Raw genomic sequence first — 27,618 nt, 5'->3', positions numbered from 1 at the left:
CTGAGCCCCAGAGGTTCCCTTTCAGTAAACAGGTAAGTGCTTGATGCTTTGAGGGAGACATTATATATAATTTGTTAGTTAAGTAAGTTGCACAGATAAGATTTCCACTCAATGTTGAAGTTGTCATATATTTTAGTAAAAGGTACTTTTATGAAAATACTTGCTTGAAGAGGCACATTTGTATTCTTCCTTAAAGGGAAAAATAAATAAAGGGCCTCTGGTGAATTCTGTTCTTTGTGTCCAAATTAGTCTCTCTCTGTATTTCTGAGAGAATTGTAATTCCTTGCTCATGGACACAAAAGTATGTAGAAATATATCAAATTTAAGCTTGTGTAGCTTCAACCACATTAAACTGTCATGTAAGTGTGATAGTTTAAGTGCTAATCAAAAAGAGCTTGTTGATAAAATACCAAAGCGCTTGTCAATGTTTTTACATTTGAACAAATACTTTTGGGGAGTGTAGCAAAAAAAAAAAAAGCTGGTTCGCACTGATGGTGAAATGTATGATTGAAGGATAAAAACTTTAATTTTAATATCCAGTGAAAGCAGAAATTGGGGAATTCACTATATTTGTGATCTGCATATATATTAACTCCACCTGCTTATTTGTTTTCTAGATTCATTCTTTAGCAGCTTATGTGTAGTTATCATTAAAGCCATCTTGATATTTTTCCTTGCACAGAGTATATAGATTGTGGTACAGAAGGTTTTTCACTCCTGTTTTGGTGTTGTGTCCCTCCCTTACAGTATCAAGAGAGCTGTCTTGTGCCAAAATGTCTTTTCATGCTGCTCTTTACAACCAAACTTGCTCTCCTCTTGCCTAACTAAAACTCCATAAATGGAGTATAGATATGGTGGGTAAATAAATATGCTTCTAATCACACAGACACATAGCCAAGATGGAAGATTTCCTGTTAGGTTTGTGTTGGGAGGAACGGGTTAAAGCTGGGAAGACTGTTGAGAAAGATTGTAAATCACTCAAGTGACCTTGCGGCTGGAAATAACTCTTTATAAGCCTCTGAGAACCACAGTCGAATGATCCTGTAGACTGAACCATCTCTTCTTGTGTGCCTCTGCCTGGTGCTGCTTTGGTGATCCCCTCATTACAAAGGTAAATAGAAATACATTTATTGTTTTTGTTCTAACAGCAAGTTTGTAGCTGTTCTGGCTGCTTGCCTGTGTCAACTCACAGTTTGAAATACCAATAACATCTTTAAAACTTAAGTAACTTTATAGAATTAAATAAGTATCTGTCCCATTAGAAGTGAGACATATTCATGCTTTATGAATACATGAGACAGGGTCCTCATGTTGCAAATCCTTCATCTCTTTTTCTACTGCATGGATTTCAGGTGTCTGTGTACGTCAAATCTGTGATGGTATTTGCCATTCAGTTTCATAAAGTCCTGGCAGAATTCTTCTGGCAGACCACATCCTTACTGGTCTGTCTAACTTAGCATCAGCAGCAAAGTTGCTCATCTCAGCCTTCATAAGATTCCCTTTTTTTCCAGAAGGTTACGTTTAGGAATATACTGGATAGCCCAGGTCCCAGCACTGATCTCTGCAGAACCACAGTGGCAAGCTTCCTCCATTCCAGGAGTTAACCATTAACTCATACTCCCTTCTCCCATTTCCTTCCCATCTGTTAATTATTTATCAACCGTAAGAGTGAAGGTCTTATTTTAGGCTTCAGCCTTCTTTTAAAGCTTAAGGTTTCTTTCAAAATAAGTCTGCTTTAGGAGACTTGGAGAGAAGCCTTTTGGAAATCCCATAGACTCTATTATTTAGATCCTCATTGCTTACTGATCCTTTTAAAGGCTTTAAAAGCTTTTCCCTGCAATAATAAACAAGGCCAAAGCTAGCAGTACATTTTAGAAATGTGTATGATGAGGCAAGTACCAGGTTATTACTGTGTATGGTATGTAATCCAAAAAACAGTGTTTAGACATCTGGGTCACCAAGCTATGTTAATTACTCCTAATAAAGGGTTTTATGTCTTAACTAAAGCTTTACCATCTGGATTAATTAATTTTTCAAGGTATGTAATCATAACTATGTGATAAATACATAGCTTATGGACTTCAGGGGTTTATTATAATTATTTCAAGGCAAATTGTAAATATGTTATGAAAATGATAAAATACGAAGTGAAAAACACTTCAAATATATAAAAACTTTGGTATCCAAAATAATGCAAACATAAACAGGACCACTTAACTAAACATACGAATTAATTATTTTCCAGTGTCTTTAATTCTAAGTGCATTTTGATCTACCCAATATGGTACTGGCGATTGTTCTTCTTAGGTCAGATCTCCTTAATGCAAGATATTAGGAAGACACTACTGTAAAGGTATTTTCAGAGGTAACTTATTTTTTAAGAACACCTTCTTTTTTATTAAATGAAGGAATAACTCTTTAACACTTTTATTTACTTTGCATTTGTACAGTTTGTTTCCAGGGTCCATGATTGATAAGTTGTGAGCATTTGAAGGTTTTATTAAAATTTATACCTTAAAAACAATCACTGTTTGGAATTTTAAACCTTGTAAAAGAAGAAACTGAAGCATACTGTGAACAAGTTGATAGCCAATACTGACAACGTAAATAAAACTCTTACATCATTTATGCTGTTTTGTACTCAGCTGCAGATTATGTGGCGAATGTAGAAAGCCCTTTGCAGAAGACAATGGTGCAGCACACCAGATTTCTCTTTCAGCTGCTGAATCTGATAAATGATGGGAGAAGTGCTGGTTTGTCCAAACAGACTGCTCAGTGCCTTGGGTTTTGCCATCGCTGCGCCAGCTCCGTGCCAGGCACTGCCCAAGCACCAGCACAGGCTGGGACTGAAGCACAGCTCTGAAGAGAAGGACCTGGGGTCCTGGTGGACAACAAGCTCAGCATGAGCCAGCATGTGTCCCCGTGGCCAAGAAAGCAAACAGAATTCTGCAGTGCATTAGGAAGAACATTGCCTGCAGTTTGAGGGAGGTGATTCTGCCCCTCTGCTCAGCCCTGGTGAGGCACATCTGGAGTGCTGTGTCCAGTTCTGCGGTCCCCGGTACAAAAAAAACATGGAGCTCCTGGAGTGGGTGCACGGGAGGGCAACAAAGTTGGTGAGAGGACTGAAGCATCTCTCTTACCAAGAAGGCCTGAGAAAGCTGCACCTGTTCAGCCTTGAGATGACTGAGAGGGGACCTTATCAATCTAAGGTCACTAAGGTCTTATCAATCTTAAGGTCTCTACCCAAAGGGAAAGTAGGAAGGTGTCAAGAGGATGGATCCAGGCTATCCTCAGTGGTGCCAAGCAATAGGACAAGAGGCAAAGGGCAGAAATTGATGCAAAGTTAAGTTCCACCTGAATGTGAAGAATACCTTTCTTTCTGTGCGAGTGACCACGCATTGGGACAGACTGCGGAGTCTCTCTCACCGGAGATATTCACAAACCGTCTGGATGCAATCCTGTGCGATGTGCTCTAGAATGACCCTCCCTTGAGCACCCGAGCAGGGAGACTGGAACACAGGACCCTCTGCGGTCGCTTCCAACCTGACCCATTCTGTCACGCTGTGAGTCACAGTGCCCATCCCTCCTGTGAGGCTCGGCCGCGCCCCGCCGGCGCCCCGCGATTTCGGAAAAGCTCCCGCCGCTCCTGTCCGGGGCCGTCCCGCCACTCCCGGCAGCCCTGCCGGAAGCTCCCGCCTCCCCGGGCGAAGGCCGTGAGGCCGCCGCAGGTGAGGCCGCCGGGGCGCTGCAGGTGTTGAGCGGCTGCTCCCGGGCCAGTGGACGCTCTCCGCCCGACTCGTCCTTCTCCGACGCCGGCTGCTCTTGGAACTCCGCTGCAGTTCTCTCCCGTCGGGTGAGCCGAGCGGGGCCGTGGAGCGGCCGGGGCCGAGCTGAGCGCCGGCCATGTCGCGGAGCTCGCAGGGCGGGAGGCCCGGCAGGTCCCCGCTGCCCCGCGGGGCCAGCCCCGGCTCCGCCACCGCCCCGCCGCCGCCGCCCCCGCTGCCCCTGCAGCCCCCCTTCGGCCCCGGCGGGGCCAGCCCGGGCCCCAGCGGGCCGGCAGAGCTGAAGCCGGTTCGGCGGTTCATTCCGGACTCGTGGAAGAACTTCTTCAAAGGGAGACGCCACCCCGGCTCCAGCTGGGATAGCACGGCTTCCGACATCAGGTACATCTCGGACGGGGTCGAGTGCTCGCCGCCTGCCTCTCCCGCCCCGCTGCAGCCCGGGACCAAGGCGGTGCCTGGCTCCTACACGGATCCATTCGGGGGATCGGGCGGGAGCTACAACTCTCGGAAGGAGGCCGAGGCCATGCTGCCCTCCGGAGACCCCTTGGGCTCGCTGGAGCGGCGCGCCGGCACTGGGCAGACGTACAGCGAGCGGGTGGAGGAGTACAACCAGCGGTACGCCTACATGAAGTCCTGGGCAGGGCTGCTCAGGATCCTCGGCGTGGCCGAGCTGCTGCTGGGCGCCGCCGTCTTCGCCTGTGTCACCGCCTACGTACACAAGGACAACGAGTGGTACAACATGTTCGGGTACTCTCAGCCCTACGGATACGGGGCGGGCAGCGCCTATGGGGGATACTCCTACAGCGGGCCAAAAACGCCTTTCATCCTGGTAGTGGCGGGAATGGCGTGGATCGTCACCATAGTGCTGCTCGTGCTGGGCATGTCCATGTACTACCGAACTATCCTCCTCGATTCCAACTGGTGGCCTCTGACCGAATTTGGGATCAATGTGGTCTTGTTCTTCCTGTATATGTCGGCTGCCATAGTGTACGTAAACGATACCAACCGAGGTGGACTCTGCTATTACCAGTTGTTCAAGACGCCGATAAATGCGGCTTTTTGCCGAGTGGAGGGCGGTCAGACTGCAGCGATCATCTTCTTGTTTGTCACGGTGATCATGTATCTAATTAGCGCGGTGGTTTCCCTGAAGCTGTGGAGGCACGAAGGGGCCAGGAGGCACAGGGAATTAATGGAACAGGAGGTAAGTCATTAGTTATCGTTTTCTACCTACTGGGTACCACATGGTGGGGAGGGAGCAGCTGTAAGATCTTACAGTGGTGTAGACAGGGTCGAATCAAAACTACAGTAGATCTATAGTCCTGAGGTTGAATTTTAACTAGTCTTACAGTATTAGCAGCTGTCAAATCAAAAGTGTTTTTAAGGTGTCAGATCCAAAGTCTTGGACACCTTTATTTTATTTTTTTTTAATGTTAATAATTCCCCTTGGGTAAGGACCTGGCTCTGTTCTCTTCATAATACTGGGCTCTCTTCTTGAGTCAGCTGATTAACTACTTCCTAATGTATATTTTCCAAACAAAGGAGAAAATGAACAATGTTCATCTGTTCAGCAGGGTCAGGTGGCTTAAAGTCACCTAGCATTTATTTGAAAACTGTGCATTTAGCACATCATGTGATATTGTGAATGAATGTAAGACTGTGAAATAGTTATTTTTACTTTGCAAGCAAAACTCCAAGCAACTTCTTTATGCCCTTTCAGCTTTCCTCACAATAGTTATCAGCAAATATTAGTAGTAACAGCCTTGGCTGGATTTGGATGTCTCAAATTTCAGTCAGCTGCATCTTTTCCATGTCATATATTTTGCCTGATCTCTGGCCTTGCCCATACCAGAAGCATTCATTATTTGCCTGGTTAATTATAAACTATAACAGTAGAGATTTAACACTCTTACCTACAGAGTTCAAAGTAATTTATGTAAAACTTCCTTCACTTGAAAGCATCACCAAAAAACCCTTTAAAAATGAGTAAGACTTAATATAGAATAAAAATTAATGCATGTGAAACATAAACCTAACTTAAGGAGGGGTCAGCCTTTAAGTGATTTTAGAAGGAGAGACTTTAAAGTTGCATTTCCTCTGCTCTGTGACTGCAGTCTGATTTGCAGCATTTTCATTTAATACTGGTTTCCCGTTCACCATCTTGCATAAAATTGAGACTTTTCCTTTGAAAACTAATTAATTCTTCAATTGTAGTTTTTTAACCGATAGTATGTCCTCCGAGAATGAGGTGATTGGCAGAGTTACACACAAAGTGTTCATTCTTCCCTGTTACTATCCAAGTTACTTTAGTCCAGTTACTAAACATTTTTAAAGGGAATACTTTGATAATAGAGGTTACTCTGGAGAGTGATGTGCAAAACATCTGCAGGTTGAGCTACCAGTTAGTGCTCTGTTGTATGTTCTAGGCAATGAATTAGGCTGAGAGTGTTAGTGAGTTAACTAACTCTGTGGTCTGGAATGTGAAATAATAATAAAGGAGCTTGAGAAGTGCATGGAGTATTTCCTGCAACCTGTTCCTTACAGCTGTGCTCTGGGAAATCCTGCTGTTCTGGGGTTTAGGTGGTTGCTTTCCTCAAACAACAGTCTTTAGATTAGTGGATCTGAAAATATTCCTTATGCTAAATTTCATACCTAAATATAAATGTAATTTTCTGTACAGTATGATTTTGAAAACGTTTAAATTTTAGGAGTCTGTGCTTATCCATACTGTTTTTGCTGAAAATAAAAGTTAATTATTTCCTTTTTTTTTTTTATAGATGAAAACACAATCCTCTTTTCCAGAAAAGAAGGTAGGAAATAGGAATTTATTTCTCTTTTTACTGAAATTCTAAATGGTTATTCTTTCCCTCGTGGCTATTTTTTTATTTATTAATTTTTTTTTCTATTTGACCCCAAAGAGATTAGGTTTAATTTTTAAAGTTAGTTTGGACAGCAGTCTCCTGCCTAGAAGATTCAAAAAGAGTTTGTAAAGAACTTACTTCTAGTTAGGCTAGGTTATAAAATCTATAAAATTGTAAAATAGCAGATGTGATGGCTGCCTCTCCATATGCTTTTACCCTTTTCTATGAGGTGACAAGCTCTGTAGCATTTATCACAGAGTTTGGCAGACATGACTAAAACAGCAGTCGTCTGATGCCTGATAGTTTGAGACTCTCCTTCCTTCTTCTTTGAGACTTCTACTTCTGTCTATGTACTTAATTTGCAAGAGAGCCAGTGAAAGCACAGTGTAGGTGCCCTGTGAGCCGAGGTTCTTCCTTGGTCTCTGAGACTGCTGCAAAGACCCCCTTTCCAGTTCTAAAGCATCAACAATGTTAGTGTTTCAGCCACACAAAGTGTCATTGCATACACTGCAAAGATTGCATAGAGTTTCCAGAGAAATTATGATTTATTAATTCCAGCCTTAAATGTCTCCGGTTAGACACTGTGAATTTTCTACCACCGTTTTCTCTGTTGATTCAGTACTGGATCGGGATCCTTTTGTTTGTGTTTTAATTGTTTTTATTTCTGGATCAAGGGATGAATTGTGCAGTAGGAAACAAGGAGAAAAGGGAACTCCAAAGAACTGAATTACTCCAGTTCATTCACAAATTAAATTAATACAGAAGGAAACTTCCTTACACTATTTTTTAAGGACATGCAAATAAATCTTTCCAAACCTCCAGAAGTATTTATCTGTCCTGCTGTTAGGACAAACGGAAGAAAAAGCTGTGAGAAGCATTACTGTAACTTACCAAACTGATTTTCTAATTACAATAAGAGTTGTAAGAAATATCTGTGATTTGCTTCTACTGCTGCTCAGTACATACATCTCCATCCTAAAGTTGTGTATTTTGTGTTTCTGATGTAAAACTGATTTAATTAAGAATAAATTCTTTCTCTTTTAAAACAGTATGAAGGTGATGACAGACCAAGGGAAGAAATCAGTTACAGGCAGCTCAAATCACTGGAAAGAAAACCAGAGCTACTTAATGGTCATATACCTGCAGGCCACATTCCTAAACCTATAGTGATGCCAGACTATTTAGCGTAAGTGACTTGATTTTGACGGACCAACTTAGTGGACAATACTTGAATAATGTTTTTCACTCTGCATTTCTCCTATATACACTTGTGGTTTCTCTCCCATTCAACGTGCTATGGGAACTCGTAATTGTGTAGTTAAAAAGTAGAGAGGATGGGCTGATATCAGTGGCATAAGACCAGTGAGTATAAATAAGGAGTCTTAATTAAAAACCAAACCCACACAAACCTCAAATGTTGAAGCAAAATGTCATAATCAAGCAAGTACATTAACTGCCAAAAGAACAGAAGACCTCTATAGAGATACTAGAGGAAAAAACTAAAATTCGTGGGAAGTTGCCTTTTTACGGCCTGAAATTTGACTACTCTCAGACTTTCTAAGTACTGGATTTGTAATGTGGTCCCTTTTAAAGGGGTAGGGCTTTCCAAGTCTGATATAAGAAATTGGTTTTTATACTATTTGCTATGGGCACAAATAGAAACAAGGGAGGTTTCACCTGAGCATTAGAAAAATGTTTTTCTCTTTGAGGGTTTGCACAGGTTTCCCAGAGAGACTGAGTCTCCATTCTTGGAGATATCAAAAGCTGTCTGCACACAGTCCTGGTCTAAGTGTTCCTGATTGTGCAGGAGGTTACATCAGTCTCTATACTAACGTCAACTATACTGCCATTCAACACTTTACGGACATGCACATTTCAGCAGGTTATGAGATTAGCAAAAACTATGGAAATACACTGTCAAGATGAAGAGTCTAAATGTTGTTAGTAAGTTGTATCTCTAAAACTAATTCTTTTTTTTTTTTCCCCCAGGAAATACCCTGTAATTCAAACAAATGAAATGAGAGACCGGTATAAAGCAGTATTCAATGATCAGTTTGCTGAGTATAAAGAACTGTCTATGGAAGTTCATGGTATATTAAAAAAGTTTGATGAGCTGGATGCATTGCTGAAACAGCTTCCACACCATCCTGAAAGCATATATGTAAGTATCTGTTAAATGGGCTCATGGAAAATAGTTGTGTTAGGTGGCATTAGGCAGTTTCTGACTGTCTTCAGCTAGGGCACAACGTTTTCTAATGCTGGCTGTGACCTGGTGTGAGAGGATGTTTCTCGGTACATTGCATCATCTCTGGGCATTAATTAGAGATACCAAGTTCAATTTAAGATGTGTACATGGTTTTCTGTGGGTTTCGTTTCTTTGTTTCATACTAGTAGCTTTTAAGTTCCAGTGAGTCACAGTTGATGCATTTTTTTATTTCTCAAATACAATATTTACATCTAAAATGTTATAACTGCAAGATATTGCTCAAATAGGAATTCTGAGTATTTTGTAGAATTTACATTAATATATGGAGCACACTCAAAGTTTAAAAATCTGTGGTTTCTCATTAGGAACAGGAAAGGATATCAAAAGTTCTGCAAGAATACAAGAAGAAGAAAAATGTAAGTGTTTTTAGATTTACATTGCTATTGAATCTAATGACTACCAAAGAGAGTGTAAATAGCCAATACTTCTGACACTAGGCAGATTGCTGTATCTCAGGGTACCTGTAGTGCTGTGTGTATTTTGTCTTCTAAAACTTCTGCAAAGTTAGGACACAACCCATACATTCACACCAACAAGCATTTTTGAGAATAATGAATCCAGTAGACACATGTGGGGAAAAAAACCCCAAACCACAAGCCCAAACCAAGAGTTGAATGTTTTCATCTCCTGAGAGTATGCTTCATCTCTTAGCACTCTGCACTCAGAAGATTAGTTCAGCTGTATTCACTGACTGACACAGCCATGGATAAAAACAGAAATCATAGTCTTACTATTGAAGAAGTTTTGTATTTTTTGAGGCATAGAATTTAAACACTTTCAAAAAGTAATTTTCAGTGTAATCCAAGAGGTTTTGCTGTAATTTTTAAATGCAGGCATCTAAGTCCTATCAAGAATATTATGCGTTACAAATACAGGGTTTTTTTTCTCCATGGAATTCAGAGTTTGTGTTGATCTTAGTTGTCTTCATTGCCTTTTTTGGGGGGGAGTGGAAGGGTTTATTGCATGTACAACAAATACATGTATAAAATCTAAATTATAAAATCTAAGTAGTATGATGTCATTTGCATTTGCAGATTTCTCTTTTAAAACAGCTCTATTTACTGAGTAACTACAGCATGTAAAGGCAGAACATTTTCTTCTGGCCTTTCATGAGGGAAGGGGAAACAGGCAATAAGAAAGGGCCAGGGAAAAAGAGTGGGGTTTTTTTTGTTTTTGTTTTTTGTTTTCTTTTGGGTTTTTTTGAGAATATTTAAATACTGTCCTTTTAGCCAAGAAAATAGTTGGTAATAGACTATGCTTGGAAGAGTCTGAAAGCCAATATATTAATGTAAAGGTTTTTCGTATTTTTGGCAGGATCCTGCATTTCTGGAGAAGAAGGAGCGTTGTGAATATCTGAAGAATAAGCTTTCTCACATAAAACAACGAATTCAGGACTATGATAAAGTTATGAATTGGAATGTAGAAACTTAGCAATGCCTTCTCTTCATGGATACTGTTTTCTGTTTTTAAAATCAATATGCGTATTTTAACCTATTTATTCATTCTTTGAAGAGTACACTTATGGGGATTACTTAATCACTGTCATATATTTGGATGTTGTTCGTTACTGATAGGTTTTGTATGCAGATCCAATTGTAACTGAAGTTATAAATTAGGAAACCTCTGCTAACATGCGGCTTTCATTAGTACAAATCCTAGCCTCTTAAATATGAATACGTTATTTGAAAATACTTCATTTGCAAACTTGCAAAGCCTACCAGAGAAAGCAGTTTCCAAATACCTTGTGGAAACTTTGCACAGAAATGCTGTTAACAATTTTGGATTTATTTCCATCTGACATCTTAATGAGCTGCTCTTTCTGTGTGGGGTTTTATGCACTGCCTGATTGTATTGAATAATTTGAGCAATTCAGAAGCTAGTTTAATAAGAATTTTTGTATTATATTTCAAAATGCTGTACATTATACCAGAAATCATCCTGAATTTTGCCCAGCAAGAGAGGAAAACTAGCTTCTTATTTAAGCAACTGGGGGTGGGGAACTTGGGTTTGGTTTTTGTATTGCCCTCTTCAGAGATGATGCAACAAATCTATACTTGGCTTTAAAGGAACAGAGATACAGAATGAGACATCTAAATGTTCCATTAGTGTTGCTGTAGGTCAGTGTGCTCTGCCTGCCTGCTGGATCATGCCGTTAGGGGTACGTGTGTTTAAGGGCTTCACTCTTCTTCAGCAAGTAACAGGACATTTTGTCTGTGCAGCAGCTGTTAGTGAACTTGGCATTCAGAGAGTAAGTACAGCAAAATGAATTCTCATTAAAAGTATAAATTGCTAGTATCCTCTTTAAGGCCAGGTAAAATGTATTAAAAGATATACTTTCCAGAGCATATTTGCATAAATTCTATATATAGTTTTGTATTTTTTGGGGATATTATGCTGGGGATAGGTTTGTATGTGCAAGTATTTTCATAAACTAGTAAAATTAGTCTTTATATCCTTTTTCATATCTTTATTTACTTTATTAACTTTTTTTACTTACTAAAATTGAAAGCAGCATTGATAGTTTTTGTATAGTTTTCTATGACTGCAATTTGTCTGTTCTGAAATATGTTTTTAATATTAAACCCACCAGTGTAGCCATATTACTCTATTTTTTCTAAAGACATTTTGTTCGAAAAAGGTGCTCTGGTTACAGTTACTGCAAATTTTTGTTAGTGATTTGTTTTTTTTTTCTTTGAAAGAAAAATTTTAACTACTGCCTTAATTTCAAGGAACAACATCAGGAGATCCATTTCCAGTTCAGTGTGATCATGGCTCTTTGCTGCTGGAAATATATTAAAATACCTCACTCTGACCATTGTAGCCCTTCTGGTTTTGCAGCCCTTATCATTTACACTGCAATCCTGATGGCCACCTCCATATTTTTAAAATTGACATGCCAGTTTTATCAGCCACTTAATTCCAAAACCTTTAGTAGATGAAGTAAATAGCACAAGATGCCATGGGAGCACAGAGAGAATTTGAAAATTTGGCACCTCTTCATTTCAAAGCCCCAGTCTCATCTGCCTGGATGGTGCCTCAGTATTTTCATCATTCTGAAAAGAGATGACAGCCAGTGCTTATGCCTTGTTCTCTCTCTTTTTTTTCAGTGCCTTTCTCTCTGGTTCTGCTTTGTATTCATTTCAAAGGAGAAACCTCTCTTCTTTATAAAGGAGATGGGCAAATTTTTCGTACTTGTGCTGAATACTTGTTAAATTGTTCTTTGTAAGAGAAGTCCTTGACCAAATCTCCACAATGTAAATAAATGACCTCTCACTGTACACCCAGGTTTCTTGGTTTTTCTCAGAGTTCTGGGCATTGCATTGATAACAGAAGATTAGTACAAGTTTGAGGATCAACTGCTGTTCATAAAGTGCTAACAATAACATGACTGATGTTTTGTTTGGAAGATTCACAGTCTGCACACTTAAGAGGCCTTCTTTCTGTAGGACAGTGAGACCCAGCTCCAGGCTCCTTTTGACAGTGGTCTGAGTTTCAGTCTTCAACAAACTGGCTCCTGGTCCCTCAGACAGTATCTGCATAGCCTGCAGAGAACCATCATGCTGCTTCTTTCCTGCAAAGTTTCCAACAAATGGATTTGGAAAAGGGAACACCCTATCTGTGCCTGGAATGAGGGGATCAAGCAGCAACATGTGGATTCTTGTGTTTCCCAGCAGGATGCCACAGGTGTGGCCAAGTAGATTTTCCAAATATTGGGAAGAGAAGCTGGGAGAGAAATATTCCCTTCTGCCTACCTTTTGGGTTCCAAACAGGATTGATGTAGGGCATGACAGAAGTAAGATACCATCCTGAGGTGTACTGCAGGCCATCGTAAGGCTGCAGCAACATGTTGCAACCATTACAGAAAATTACCTGCCCAGTCCTGTGTCTGTTACAGGCCTCAGGGCTGCTAAAGCACTTCTGATGTGTAGAATCTGTGTGCTGGTTTTGCTCTAACCTACCAATGGACAACTGAAAAGTGTCTTGTCTACAATGCTGCAGATGTGCTGGAGAAAAACTGGTAGTCTAAGATTAGTCTAACATGTTCATCTCTCAGAGAAATTGACATTAATGAAAGAATGGCTGGAAGCTAAAGCAAATTGGAGCACGACAGAAATTAGGAGGAAAGTGGTGGTGGAATCCCTCAATCTGAGTTATGCAAGAACCATCAAGGAAAGTGGCCTCTTGATACTCTTGAAGAATAGAAGGCATACTCCAGACAAAACTGAAGTTTTTAGATGATGATCACCTCAATCTCTCTGTGCAGTCCCTCTAGGCTCAGCTCTGAATCTACATTTTTGCATGTATGTGTTAACGGTGTGCTGTCTGGTCTTACCCATGTGACTGGGTTTTTGCAGAAGGTAGTTCAACACATAAATTAATCGCCAAGACGTATTGCCTTACATCACTGAGCTTGCTTTTAATTACAGCCTGTCCTCAAACCCTGAGTGTATACAACAGGAAGTTTTATCCCTCAGTCTTCCTCTTAGAAAATGCTCGTCTGGCTCCACAGATCTGCAAATCAAGATGCTCACGATTCTTAGTATTTCTAAAAATACTATTTTGTAATTAATTTCTAAATTTCTAAATTAGTTTTTTAAAAAACCTGAATTTTAAACTGGATTTGTGTTTCTTCTTGTCTTTGTAAGCAATTGGATATCCGAGATCAAAATAACTGTGGCAAGACTGGCATACTGTTTACTAACCTATACGTTTTTTTCAGGCCAGATAAAGAAGTGACTGACAAATGTACCCAAAATTTTGACTTGTGCAACAGCTTTTGTGACAGAATATTTACTACAAATGCTCATAGCAATGAAAAACCTGATTGCTTTGAAATTACAAAAGGAGGTATCCAGTATGTTATTTAATTTCAAAATTGTGGTGGGAGTTCAAGCACTGGTACAATCAAGTTTTACAAAATTACTTTGTATCCTGTGTTCCAGTCAAGCACTTAAATTCTTGGTCTTGAGAATAAAAAATACTCCTGTTCTGAAAGAAGTCTCATTTCTCATTTCTTTTATTCAGATCCTTAGCTTTAAGACATTTCATTTCAATGTTCTATAAACTGGACTTTTTCCTGCTAAAGAAAAGATGGTGTATGTTTTAATGGGAGTTGGTCAAAATACAACTATTTCAGTTCCAAGAAGCAAATCCTGACTTTTCAAAGAATTCCTCTTTTCCCGTCTTCAGACTGCTTTCCTTCAAAAAAGTTACTGGTTTTTCCCAGGTATGGTTTAACTGAAAGCTAATTAATTTCTCTTTTCATAATAATTATACAATGCTCCTGATAAATGCAATAAACTGAAGGGTACAGAAGCAGTTCGTTTTGCCTCACTCCTGTTTCAAGAATTGCTACTACTGTTTACGTGTTTTCTTCCTCGTGCATTGTCTTACTTGGATGCAGAGTGAGGCTCCTTAGAAACGGATGTTCAGTAACTTTCCTGTAATTCAGGAGCTGAAGCCCAGTCTTGGCATAATTCCACTGTATCCAGTAAACTTTTAATCGCTCTGCAGAGCAATCGGCAATTAGCTCAGCTAGCTCTGAGCTAATCCTTACTGTGGTGCTTATGAAATGGAAACTCTTGGTGACTTGAATACTCACGAACTCTTTTTAGGTAGATGGAAAACATAATTACTTAGCATCAAAATACCTTAAACTTCTTGCTTTTGCTGGTAGGGTGACAGATGGCTGCCTTCATTAACCAGCATATGAGCATAACCGTGTTAAAATCCAGTGGTTTTTTTTCCAGGCTCCAGCGTTCTTCCGCTAATTGCCGAAATTGCTAGGGCTGATTGCCCAAGTGCCACCGGGACCCGGGCAGTGCCGTGAGCCTGGCGGCTGTGCCCGGAGGGAGGCAAGAGCCCGGCGAGCCATGTCTCCGTTAGGTGCTCGTCCTCTCCATCAATGTCTCCGTCAGACGTCTTCCCGAGGCGCTCATCCTCTCCATGACGGCGCTTTTGGAGGATTTCGATGATGTTGTGGAAAACACAGCGGAACCTTCCCGGCACGGTCGCTCCGCGGCCCGGGCGGCGGCCGGGACGTTTTGGCGGCGCACCGCGGCGGAAGAGGGCGGGCTGCAGCGTGTCCGGGACGGCAGGGCCTGGCGGCGGGCGCGGCCGGGGCTCCGCTCTGTGTCCTGTGGTTCTGCTCAGCCTTCCTCGGCCCCCCCTCTCGCATTCTCTTAGCTCCCTTCGGCTGCCCTTAGCCCCCCTCGGCCCTTCTCACTCTCAGTCTCCCTCGGCTCCCCTCAGATCCCCTCTCACCCTGGTCTTCTTCCCGCAGTCCTCCTCGGCACCCCTGAACCTTCTCATCTCCCCTGAACTCCCCTAATATTCCCTCGGCCCCCGCGGAGATGGATGACGAGCCCGAGCGGACCAAACGCTGGGAAGGAGGCTACGAAAGAACATGGTGTGTTCGTCCCCCCTCACCTTTCTCTCCTTCCTGGCGAAAGAGGAGGGAAAAATCTCCCTTCTGCCCTCTGTAACAGTCTGTTTTGCGTAGGGAAATTCTTAAGGAAGATGAATCCGGGTCGTTGAAAGCAACCATCGAGGACATTCTCTTCAAGGCAAAGAGGAAAAGGTACTTGGTGTGGCCACGAGCCTGCTAACACTGACTTGGTTATAAGGGCTGGGTCATCCTGAAAGTGGGTCATGTGGGATGAATTAAGCATAAAGCATGCCTGCAGGATGTTTTTATGCCCTTTTCTCCTTCTGAGGGGCAGGTGCATGTCAGAAAAATGGTCAAAAATTAATTTTTGTCTTTAAACACTGAATGTACACAAGCTATGTATCCCCTGTGTATGCAAGCTACAGGTCTTGATCTGATGAAACAGTGTAGAGCACTGCGGTTAAAATCTGCACAGCTTAGAGGAGTCTTCCTTTTCTTTAAATGTACAAATCACAGATTTGTATATCAAAAAATTAAAAAACAGAATAACTTAGATTGGAAGGGACCTTAAAGACCATGTCACTCCAATCTGCCATGAGCAGGGACACCTTTCATGGGACCAGACTGCTAAGAGCCCCATCCAACCTGGCCTTGAACTTACCCAGGGATGTGGCATCCCTATCTTCTCTGGGCAACCTGCTCCAGTGCCTCACCACCCTTATGGTAAAAACGTGTTTATCTCTCATCTAAATCGACTGTCTTTTAGTTAAAAACATTGCCCATTGTCCTGTCACAACAGAATCTGGCTTCTGGAATCATGGCTACAGATTTCTGTTTAAAATTTCAGAAAAAATTCTAGAAAAAAAAAACCTAAGTTTTGCATTATTTCAAGTTATGTTTGAACTTGATTTGTTGAATTTGGATAAAATTTTAAAGCTTCATTAAACCTGGTAGTAAGAAATAGTTCTTACTTATTTTCTGAGAGTTGCAAAATCCATGATTGAGCTGTGGGGTTTTTCAGCATGAATAAGTGTCTGCAGTTTGTTGCTTCTAAATTTTTGCCAGAACTCTAGTATTAGATTTGTTTGGACTTTTGTTTTAGGAGCCATACACTCGTTTGAATTTGACTTAAATTCTTCTGTGTTTTGTTAGACTCTATGAACACCATGGACAAGTTCGGCTTGGAATGGTATGTTAATACCTTAATCTTCTTCTGTCCTTATTCCAAAACTGTTTTGGCTAGAGGTGGTATTTCAGGTCTGAAATACACGTCTGCTAGCCAATCATACTTCATACTAAACCTTGTGGCTTCCACTGTTTTTTTATTATTTTTCTAAGCATTCTTTGTTGTTAGTGTGGATGTGACACACGGGGTGTTTTTGGCAGCAGAAGTCAGACCACATGTGCTCACACTGTCCCATTTTTCTTCACGTGAAGAATGAACATAATGGAAATGAGATGTAAATAACCACATTGCTTTGTACAGCACTGAGCTCTTCAGATGAAGACATGAATGTTCAAACTATGCATGTTTTGTAGTTTATGATGAGGAGAAGAACAGTGTGCATTTTTCAGGGGAGGGTTTTTTTTTAAAAGGAAAAAGTGGAAGAATGCATTACTTTTCAATTGATGTTAATTGCATCTCCCAATCTATTCAATTTTCCCTGTTAGAGGGAGGAAGTAGAGGCTTTTTTTTAAGTAAATGGAATAATGAATTCATTTCAATATGTACTCTATGAGTGATTTTCACATATGGTGGAAATGCAGATGCGTCACCTTTATGTGGTTGTTGATGGATCAAGAACAATGGAGGACCAGGACTTAAAACCGAACAGACTTACTTGCACTCTAAAGGTATTCCTGCACTCAAAAGTTTTTTCTTACTGAGACACTGTTTCTCTATAAACTTGTTGCATTTTGCATTTCAAAGAATTGCAGTCTCCTGTATGTGCATAGCCTCATCTCTCATTCCTACATTTGTCTCATTGCTTCTGTTGCTAATCTGTCACTGTTTTTGAATAGTAAAATCTGTGTGGCGTTATTTTGCGTTGTACGTGTACTTCTTGACAGGAAAAATACTTTGTACAGGTATATTATGGGAAGACATATTTGGAAATTATGTGGAAATTAAGTGTTGCCCGTAATAAGGGGACAATATGTTTTCATTACACATCTAGAATTGGTTTATATGTTTTTTCTTACAGTTGGGTTTTTTTATGAATTCTTATTTGAAGGGATGCTAGATGAGACTTTAACTGGATTGCTGTTTCAGATTGTGCAGGACTTGAACTGTGTTTATCATGTTCTGTATAGTCTTCTGGATTTTAGTGGTTTTGTAACATTTAGTGTTTTTTGGTGTATTGAAAGCCTCCATTTCAACCAGCAGGAGTCTAGAATGTCAACATAGGACATGGAATAAAATAAGGGGAGTGTAGTTTCTGAAATCTGCATTTCATTAGTTACATGGGATGAAGAGGGAGGGATAGGGTGAAAGAAGAATGGAAAGGAAAGGCTCATTGCCCCTTTTTGTTACCCAAATACTTTGATTTGCTTTTTAGCGATACTTGATGTTTTGCATCTACTTAATGCATGTGCAATAAAAGTATAATTAGTTTTTAACTGTCTTAACTTTTCTTTATAGTTACTGGAATATTTTGTTGAAGAGTACTTTGACCAGAATCCTATTAGTCAGGTATGTAGAACAGTGCAGGAAACAAATAACAGAAAAAATATTTTAAAAGGTAGTTTTGGTTATAACACTCCACAGTAAACTATTTTCAGTTTATGTGTACTTTCCCATCCTTTCTTCATCAGTCAAGTGAAATTCTTGTTTCTGCCTGTTTCTGCTAGGCATTTAGAATTTAGTGAGATTTCTTTTTGTACCTTTTGGCAGTAGTAATGAAAATATGGGAGTGTTGTAAATGATGCATCGTTGGGCTGCTGTTGTTACACTTCAAGTAAAACTTGGCTAGACTTACATGGTTAAACAATTCTGGTCCATAAAAAAAGTCAAAAAAGTGTAACAAAATTCTAAGTAAACTCATTGTAAAACTTTCTAAGACAAGTTTTGTCTTTTTTTTTTCCCCCTTTTTCAGATTGGCTTAATTGTAACCAAGAGTAAAAGAGCAGAAAAAATGACAGAACTCTCAGGTAGGGAAGTAGTATTCTTTTCTTAAATTGCAGATGTTTTTGTCCTTTTCATTGGTGTTATAAGTTCTGCCTGATACACTGCTGAAAATAAAGTTATGTTTTCATAATTAGTTTTAATTTGAAAGACAAATTACTGCAAGTTGTCTGAAACCATCATCTGCGTTTGGATCAGCTTTGATCCAGAGTTGTCATTGTATGCTTGTTTGCAATCCAGTCTCAACCAGAATGCAACTCAGATATGTTCTGTTCCCCTCACAGTTAATTTTCTACCGTGCTTGTTAATTTTGTATGTCATATGACATCTATTTTTTTCTGAGATCTGATCAGATGTTAAGAGGTCAAGGTTCGTTTGGATCCTGCCTGTTGTTCCACCAGCCTCTGTGGTTTCAGCAGGTTTCATTGAGGAAATTGAGGATCTTTGAATCATACTTTGAGGATAACAGAGGAAACAAAACTCTTTTTTTGTTTGTGAGACACAGTGCGCTCATATTGAGTGCTTAGTGATACCCAACTGTGATTTTATTCTATTTGGCTTCTAAACTTTCTAGCACCTGAGTGCCTGTAAAGTAAAAGTCTGTTTTACTGTTTTCTGCATTCTGATCAAAATACCAATTTCTAAGGAAAAATACAGACCCATTCCACTTTGAAACCAGTCCCTATTGTTGTACAAGTACACTTCATTACTTATACAGTTTAAATATTTATTTAAACTTTCTTTAAAAAGTTCTTTAACTTGTTGTATCAGTCAAATTGATTGCATTTTTTCCACTTACAGGAAACTCAAAGAAGCATGTAACTGCTCTGAAGAAAGCAGTGGATATGAACTGTAGTGGAGAGCCTTCTCTATATAATTCCCTAAATTTGGCCATGCAGACTTTAAAGTTAGTATATACATGGAGTTTTCTGTTTTCTTTGTGACTGTGACTTTTTTGAGAGTCAGGGACAGAATTTTTTCTAAGTAGTGTCTTGCATCATGCTGACTTGAGTCTTTAAATAAGATTAAAATACAAGTCATTAAGGTAAATACTGTAGTATTGCAGAAGTTTATTTTCTACTACTAGATGCTTGTATTTAGGGGTGTGTCTCTTAAAGAAATGTGACTTGAAAACCAAGTTGATGATGGTATGTAGATACTGTGGTGAAAAACTGCAGTTTTTTTTTACTGAAGGGCTGAGGTATGAGAGAGGACAGAGTTAGGGGTTAATAATGTAAGAGAACAGGAAAAGAAACAGCATGGTGTCACAATAATCTTGAGAGAGTTTTGGTATACTTTAGAAAGATCAATTTTCAGGTAGGATAGATTCAGAACACTTGTTTGCTACATAAGTTATTGAGATGTATCCCAGTTTGTGGAAGACTGAATGAAGAATTACATCTAAAGACACTGCCTGAACAAAGCTACTAATTAGTGCTGTGAAAAGCTATTTAATTGCTAGCAGGAAGAGACTTCAACTGAGAACTAGAAGTAATTAAAAGTAAGGGATTTATGCTTAAAAACTGATTCGAGTTTTTTAGGAAGTCAGGAAGACTTGCTACAGTGTGCTAGTTTGAAGATGAATTTTACCTGTAGGTACAAAGGATTCCTTACAGCAAATAATCAGGTAACAACTGCACAGCTAAATACTGTATTTTAGATATTGGAAAGGTTTGACTTTCAGAAGGTAGAAATCTGGTGTTCAGACAAGGATCTTACCACAGTTTGCAGAGGACTTCATATCATGTCATCTTCTGACTTCAATACATTACGGTCCTTGGAGATGTTATTGTACAGATAGCTTGGTGTGCAGAAGTAAATTGACTGTGTGCTTTCCTTAGGCACATGCCAGGACATACAAGCAGAGAGGTTTTGGTAGTCCTCAGCAGTCTGACGACATGTGATCCAGCCAACATCTATGATCTAATTAAGGTACAGAACTGAAGTTTGACTACTGCATTGAACATCCAAGCTACTGGAGGAAAAACAGGCAGTTGCAGTGTCATCACCAATTAATTTTCATTTAAGACTTTAAACTTTTACTATTCCTTGCTCTATACATGAATTTGAGTATGCTTTTTTTCTTCTATTTTAAGTGTTTGAAAGCAGTGAAGATCAGAGTATCTGTCATTGGCCTAAGTGCTGAAGTTCGAGTTTGTACAGTACTTGCCCGAGAAACTGGTGGTATGTATCTAAAGTTCAGTAGTTATGTTACTAGCACAGGTATAAAATAAAAACTAAGTAAGTTATTTGCTGTATATTTATTACTGTATTTTGATAGTTTTAAGGATAAATATTTTCCATTGTGCTGGCAAAAAATTAAAGAATTGCCCAAATATACAAAATACACAGTAGTAAATGAAATCATTATCAGCTGGTAGCTGCAGCTCTGGAGAGAAGAAATACATGTATTTTCAAACCTTTTGTTCCACATATAAAGCTATGTGATGTAGATCTTCATCAATGTAACATGTTAATATCCATTGCTACAGTGGTAATTCTTATAGTATCATTACTACAGTGTAATTTTGGAGAAAAAGCTCTGTGCCTTAGTATCTAATTTAACATTCTGTTATTACTAGTTTTAAAACTTGTAATTTACTGTAGCATTAACTGTGCTGCTTTTTAGGAGTATGTTTGGATAAATTGTGTTTTCTACCAAAGTTATTATCTGTCATTTGAAGTACATGTTTTGTTCTTTTTGCTCATAACCTGACAGTAAGGCATTTCTTTGTGACAGGAACTTACCACGTTATTTTAGATGAAAGTCATTACAAGGAACTGTTGATGCACCATGTTAGTCCTCCACCTGCCAGTTCAACTTCTGAGTGCTCCCTTATTCGAATGGGTAGGATATGGTTTTGTCAGACTCCTAGCACGAGATTTGCTTTGTCTTTTCCTTTGTTTGCCTCTTCTGTGTTAAGGCTATTCAAAGAGTAAGAATTGTAATAAAGACACAGTGCACATTTCCACAAAGTAGTCAGCTTTTAAATAAAGCTTATTAAGACAAATTACTAGATAGAATATGGAAACAACAGAGTGGAACAATATTGATGGCACGGTAATTGTTAAAAATTTAATACTTAGAATTGAAGAATGAGAAACTGTTTTATTTCTCCCTCTGTTTTTTTTCTTGCAGAAGACAACTATTACAACTGTTAATTGATTTAAGAGCCATAAGTAGTACACTTTGATTAGCTGTCTCTGAGTGTTGTTTCAACAAGTAGGTTAGGTACCTTTTCTTTTCCTGCTTGTCAATAAATTTAAGCTTGGAGTTAAACCAAGATTAGGAGCTCTGATGCTACAAAGTAGAGCACTGAGTTGTCACTTTCATCCACCCTTTTCATAGATAAGAATGTATGTATTTTTTAGTCTAGATACAGATAATGAAATGGTTTACTTCTCATAGGTAAAGCCTGAGTAGCATTTGGAGAAACCAACTTCTCACCTGTCATGATCTGTAAAAAACAAATTCTAGAAAGAAAGAAAGATATCAGTCTCCAAGAAGTCCTGTAGTCATATACTGCACTTGGAAGGTGAACATAGGCTGAATAGATGCATATGAAAATATTTCCCCCTTAGCTAGAAGCTGTTCTTTAAGTGAACATTTGTATGCTGCTCATTCTGCTTTCCTACCATTTCACATATTTTTCTTTTTAACGATTCTTCACAAATGGGGTTCCAGTGCACTTCAGTTAACACCAAGTCTATAACAAAGACATTTTTTCAGTTGGGGGAAAGTAAAGTCAGGGAGGTGTGGATGTATGTAGAGATCTTTGGGAAGAATTTGATACTTAGCAAGAGTGTATCAGTTCTCCTGTAATAACAAATGGGAAAGAGATAGGCCTGAATGTCTAGAATAATCTTTGAACTTCTTCATTGAAGTAAGAAACTGACACATTATTGCATGTTCAATATTGTTACTGTGGGATGTTTTTCTTTTCAGGTTTTCCTCAGCATACTATCGCTTCTCTGTCTGATCAAGATGCAAAGCCCTCCTTTAGCATGGCGTAAGTAGCATTGATTAGAATTCAATGAGCTGATAAGAATTCAGTATTAATTAGTTGTATCTAGAAAATCTGCTCGACAGTAAAAGTATTGCAAAATAATATGAAAAAAAGAGTAAACCATATGTTGTGACTTCCCAGTAAACATTTTATTTCCATTGGTAGCTCCAGTATGTGTCCGTAGTTACCTCTGTTAAGTATGTGTTCTAAAATTTGCATTTAGGTTTTTTTAAGGTAGTAAATGGTTCTTAGTTCTGTTACACAGTGATTGGGACACACGGGTGCCGCAAGGTATTAAAGTAATTGCATGCAGTTCTTGATTTAATTAATATTTTCATTATCAAAGATAATGATGAGGATGAAAGGGTATTATCTGAATAAAGTACTTTTATGTTTCTTAACATGTCTTTAAAGGGAAGTTTAAAATAGAGGCCTCATTTGATGACTGTACCAGTGTACTTCTCAATGAAAAGAATCATTGTTTTCCGGGATGATAGAGGTGTCTGAATTTCAGAATAAAACAGTGTCTAGCAGCATGTGCCATTTGGAAGAATAAGTACTGCATGCATCTTAAAGGCAATATAGAATATTTTTGTGTCTAAAAAGAAACAAGCATGGATTTATTGTTCATATCTTTATTTTTAAAAATTGGCTCCTTTATATGGAAATATTTGGTCTTTGTTTCCTTGGGAAAATGTGGTCACTGATATCTCACCATATCAATTGTTTCCTGACACTTACACATTAAGCCATTATGCAATCTAGTGAAACTTTTAAAATTATTTTATGTGAAAACAGCATTATTTGTAGTTACATAGTAGCATGGTATTATTTCTTAAGTGCTGAATTGTTTCTTTCTACTGTAGGCAATTGGAAAATAACAGTGACCCAGGTCTTACACTGGGTGGATATTTTTGTCCTCAGTGCAGAGCCAAATACTGTGAGCTCCCCGTGGAATGCAAAATCTGTGGTAAGTAGCAAGAAAAGGTGAGCAGGTGAATCAGGAGTTCATGGTAAGAGAGTTGAGAGGTAGAAAAATTCAGCTGTACTTAGTAAAAGTAAAAAGGCAGCTCAGCTTTGAGTCCTGCATTTCTGTGACCTGGGATATCAGCTTCCTACAAGTGTTTCTCAGGACCATATCTGTAATAGTAATGCTGTATCATATTCTTTGGTATAAGGAATAAGGCATTGGTATAATGGATATAAGGCAAAATGGGGAAGAGCGGTGATGCACATGGGAATGGTAACTTCTTAGGAGTCCTCATTTAACTTAACACGTGCATATTGCAGAGTCCTCAGTGCAAAGCCATGAAAACAGTGCTTTGGAGTTAAAGGACAGAAGTAATCTCACCTCCAGGAGTGTGTGGATGAAGGATTTCCAAGTTGAACCCAAGTGCAGGCTGCATAGTGACACATGGCAGGCTGTAGAGTTTTAAACAGAAGCCCTTTGGTCTTGCAAATGTTAATGGACTGTGCCTCCCTCCATTGCTCTTACAGAGGATGGGAGGGAGGACTAGCATGGTTTATAATATTAATATTGTGAGGGGGTACAGGCAAGTAACTAAAACATGATTGGTATTAGCAAGATTTGTGTATTTGGTAAGAGGATGAAATAATTATATTCTTGGGTCACTTTATTGTAGTTTAATTTCAAGTTTTTCTGCCAGCATGAGTTTTGTTCCTGCAGGGAATAGTGTAACTGGAGAAATCCTGTGTATCTGCAGTGGATTCTCCACAGCTGCAGTTTAGACATTTACACTACCTGTGAGTGTGTGATGGAGATGTTTGTTCCAGCCCATATCCCAGCTAACCTGTTCTCATGGTCTAACCCCAGCTGATGACTCAGCCCCAGACACGCACACACTCCCCACTGGTGAGATGGGGGAATAAAATCAGAAGAGTAGAAGTGAGAAAACTCACAGGTGGCACTAAAGGTAATTGAGTAGTTACAGCAAAAGCTGTAACATGCTGTGCATGCAAGCAAAATAAGTAATTCATTCACCACTTCCATCAGCAGAATCTCCAGGAAAGTGGGACTCCTTCATGGGTAACAGTTACTTGATAAAGTAAATGCCATCACCCTGAGCGTTCTCCCCTTTCCGCCTTCTCCACTCAGCTTTATAGGCTGACCATGATGCCACATGGTATGGGATATCCCTTTGTTCTCTTGGTGCACTGTTGACTGCAGTTCTGACTGTGTCCCCTCCCAATGCCTTGTGCACCCCTGAGCCTACTCACTGGTGGAGTAAGAGCAGAAAGGGCCTTGATTGTGTGTAAGCACTGCTCAGCAGTAAAGAAAACATCCTGCCTTATCAGCCCTGTTTCCAGCATAGATCCAAAACACAGCTACATGCTAATTAGTGTGACAAAAATTAACTGTTTTAAAACCAGAAGATGTGTGTTTGCTGAAACAGGGCTGGGACATGGTTTTGGTTGTAGCATAGCAGGCTGTAGTAGAGCTTTGTAACAGGGCATCATATTAACTGGTGGTGTGATACAGCAGAACCATCATCACCAAAAGGAGCTTCCTAAATTCACCACTGTGTGTTGTAAATGTATTTCTAAAGGCTGAGTTAAACCTTTTCAGTAGAAATTTGAGCAATTTCCTTGTTCTTTGGATGTAAAACTGGACAGCATTACAGGTTTGGCTAATAGAACAAGTAATTTTACTTTTTAAAATTCTTAGAAGCTCTCAACCACTGCATAATTAAAGATATTCTTTTTCCCTTTTACTTTATTTGATACAGGAAAGCTTTTCAGTAAATCCTGCCTTGTAATAATATTGGTGTCTTTATTTGCAGGTCTTACATTAGTGTCTGCACCTCACCTGGCTCGGTCTTATCATCACTTGTTTCCTTTAGATGTCTTTCAGGAAGTTCCACTGGAAGAATACAAGGGGGAACGGTAGGCAAATCTTATTTGTGATAATGAGCGTACTTGTGGATCCTGTATCTTTTTTGTCACAATAGAAAGAACAGCTTCTTTGCTGCTGGAGATCCAGAGCATTTGGGTAGTGTGGGGCACCTCTGGCATTAAGAAATATTTGCAGTTTCCATGATCTGTGTGTTCAGTTGAATAGCTGAAATAATTGCCATAAATTGTTACCATGTGTGAGATCTTTTTTTAAACACTGATTTACACATTCTTGACTTCTTTTCAGTTAAAATATAAAATTTTTCTTTTAGGCATTGTCAAGGCTGCCAGGGAGAAATAAAAGATCAAAATGTAAGTATGTTGAATGGTGTTGTAATTTGCATTGAGGGGTTTGAGAAATAATGATCCTTTAGGATTATGTTCTAAAGATCAGAAAAATACTTGTGAAAGTTAATGTCATGGTTAACTAGAGTTCTGTATTAAACAGTCACACTTTCTAGACTGCAGAGTCTGTAGAAGTGTGGGAAGGATTTCCTGGGGAGCTGCATGAAAAAGCTTCCACTTTCAGCCATTTGGAAGCATTTGCAGTGACCTGAGCTCAAGCCTGTGGATATATTTGTTGTCAGAAGCTTTAATTCACTTGAGTTTCCGTGACACTAGCAGTAGTCTGTTTACATTCTCTTGATGACATAACTGTTGCTCTACTGTAGTGCTCTGATGATAATGATAATTTTTGCTAATTTGATTTTTCTTTCTGTCCCTCCCTATCCACAGGTGTACATATGCAAAGTGTGTCAGAATGCATTCTGTGTGGAGTGCGACCTGTTTGTTCATGATTCACTGCACTGCTGTCCTGGCTGTATTCACGAGCACCCTGCTCCTGTGTCTGTATGATCTCATATATTTTTTTAAAAATTGCTGTATCTTTGTCATTCTTGCATGAATCTAATTTGTTTATTCATCCATCGCTTTAACTGATGCATCTCTGAACAAGAAGATGATTACAGAGGGATGAACAATGGAGTAGGTGCAAACTTTAATGTTTTAATGATTTTATTACTGTTAATATATACTTGAATTATCTGTATCTATTTTTTATTCTTGTCTGAAGAACTATGTTTTTTTCCAGCTGTTATTATAATAACGTGTATATTTGTAAATGTGAAAGTGATAAAACTGGTTTTTATGAGAATGTGATGATTAATCTTGGTTTCATTACTTGTTCAAAAAAAGCCCTGAAAATGTATTTTACACATCTATTGCTATGAACTTCTGGTTTTGGTGGATGGTGGATTTCTGTAGATCAAATTATTCTTTTGCAAGAATTTAACAAAGATGTTTACGAGCAATTAATTGGTAGACATTTCATGTATTAATTTCAAGTATTATGAGTATTCATCTTGGCTTTTGGAAAGGCAGCTCAAACACAGCTGTTACAAATGTGCTGAAAACACATTTTAGGTTTTAATGGTGCAACTCAGAGCTAACTGAATTCTATTGCTCCTGTGTCTGCAGCTGTCTGGTTTAAGTTTCAATTTCTTGTAGGAGGGTATGATTGCTGAAAGGCAGTGAAGTTGCAAAAAGCCAAGACCTGAGTTAATACAAACTATTGTTCAATTAAATCAGTATTGAAGACAAAAAGAGCTGCTGTTTGGTTCTCAGGCTACACTGAATTGACAGATCTGCACATCATCTTCTCTTCTTGGCTAAACCCCTAGAGCAACAGACAGTAAGGTGGGTGCAGGAGGGGAAGTGTCCATCCCTACCTAAGCTTTGAAGAAAAGAAATTGAGGTAAATGCAAGGCTGCCATTTTGCAGTGTCTGTTCAAAGTGTGTTTGCACCTTGAACCTGTGAGAATTGTAATGTGCTACACCTCAGTAAAAGGAGGTAACAGGTCAATGTGGGTCTGAAGCAGTACATCACAATGAGTTTTCTTGAGTCACCTTGTGATGATTCTAAATACATCAGTGACTGAGTTGTTCTGGGTGTAAATGACTTAATTTTTGAGCTTTGTTTTTTGTCATATTAGAAATGGCAGTATAACAGCTGAATCTTAACACAGAAACTAGCAAAAACCCAACCCCCTTCTCTTACCTTAGTTCAGTTTTTCATGCTCACCACAAATAAACATACATGCAACTTTTCAGTTCTTACAGGCACTTTTCATTCAGTTGTTGGTATAGCTCTTTCTGTGCTTTTTCTATTGATAGTGCCTGCAAGCTGGATTGAGTGCAATCATTCTTTTGTGTTGGTAGAAAAATGACTGTTGAGCATCTGCATCTCGTTTTGTGCTGAGTCAGACAAGCTCTATAAACTTC

General features: G+C 39.2%; 2 protein-coding genes across 8 annotated transcripts; both read left to right on the top strand.

Annotated features, from left to right (window-relative positions):
- Window positions 1-3,903: 3,903 nt before the first annotated feature.
- MARVELD2 (MARVEL domain containing 2) lies at window positions 3,904-10,692 on the top strand. The gene is made up of 6 exons (XM_062513338.1): window positions 3,904-4,983; window positions 6,557-6,589; window positions 7,690-7,826; window positions 8,630-8,801; window positions 9,212-9,262; window positions 10,221-10,692. The coding sequence occupies exons 1-6, from the start codon at window positions 3,904-3,906 to the stop codon at window positions 10,335-10,337; spliced, it is 1,590 nt and encodes a 529-aa protein (XP_062369322.1). The 3' UTR covers window positions 10,338-10,692.
- Window positions 10,693-15,062: 4,370 nt separating this feature from the next.
- On the top strand, window positions 15,063-26,389 carry GTF2H2 (general transcription factor IIH subunit 2). 7 transcript variants are annotated; one of them, XM_062512823.1, is made up of 16 exons: window positions 15,063-15,315; window positions 15,409-15,486; window positions 16,447-16,483; window positions 17,062-17,148; window positions 17,936-17,986; window positions 18,390-18,444; window positions 19,220-19,325; window positions 20,260-20,350; window positions 20,515-20,602; window positions 21,159-21,266; window positions 22,365-22,428; window positions 23,292-23,392; window positions 25,227-25,329; window positions 25,611-25,650; window positions 26,074-26,187; window positions 26,297-26,360. In XM_062512823.1, the coding sequence occupies exons 1-16, from the start codon at window positions 15,260-15,262 to the stop codon at window positions 26,312-26,314; spliced, it is 1,197 nt and encodes a 398-aa protein (XP_062368807.1). In that variant the 5' UTR covers window positions 15,063-15,259; the 3' UTR covers window positions 26,315-26,360. The 7 variants fall into 7 exon arrangements, with proteins under 7 accessions (XP_062368807.1, XP_062368806.1, XP_062368808.1 ...); XM_062512822.1 differs by having other exon boundaries at window positions 23,292-23,395; XM_062512824.1 differs by having other exon boundaries at window positions 20,515-20,599; window positions 23,292-23,395; window positions 26,074-26,389.
- The last annotated feature ends 1,229 nt before the right edge of the window (window positions 26,390-27,618 follow it).

This window comes from Cinclus cinclus, chromosome Z (genome assembly GCF_963662255.1).
Source record: "Cinclus cinclus chromosome Z, bCinCin1.1, whole genome shotgun sequence".
NCBI classification, from domain to species: Eukaryota; Metazoa; Chordata; class Aves; order Passeriformes; family Cinclidae; genus Cinclus; species Cinclus cinclus.
Note: the sequence above shows the minus strand (reverse complement) of the source record. Positions and strands in the feature narration are given on the sequence as shown.

Excerpts from the sequence above, each read along its gene's own strand:
- MARVELD2 (XM_062513338.1), top strand. The coding sequence starts at position 3,904 with ATGTCGCGGAGCTCGCAGGGCGGGAGGCCCGGCAGGTCCCCGCTGCCC. Across the intron at positions 7,827-8,629 it reads GTGATGCCAGACTATTTAGC|GAAATACCCTGTAATTCAAA; the intron begins GTAAGTGACTTG and ends TTTTTCCCCCAG. Across the intron at positions 8,802-9,211 it reads ACCATCCTGAAAGCATATAT|GAACAGGAAAGGATATCAAA; the intron begins GTAAGTATCTGT and ends GTTTCTCATTAG.
- GTF2H2 (XM_062512822.1), top strand. The coding sequence starts at position 15,260 with ATGGATGACGAGCCCGAGCGGACCAAACGCTGGGAAGGAGGCTACGAA. Across the intron at positions 15,316-15,408 it reads GGAGGCTACGAAAGAACATG|GGAAATTCTTAAGGAAGATG; the intron begins GTGTGTTCGTCC and ends TGTTTTGCGTAG. Across the intron at positions 22,429-23,291 it reads AAGCCCTCCTTTAGCATGGC|GCAATTGGAAAATAACAGTG; the intron begins GTAAGTAGCATT and ends TTTCTACTGTAG.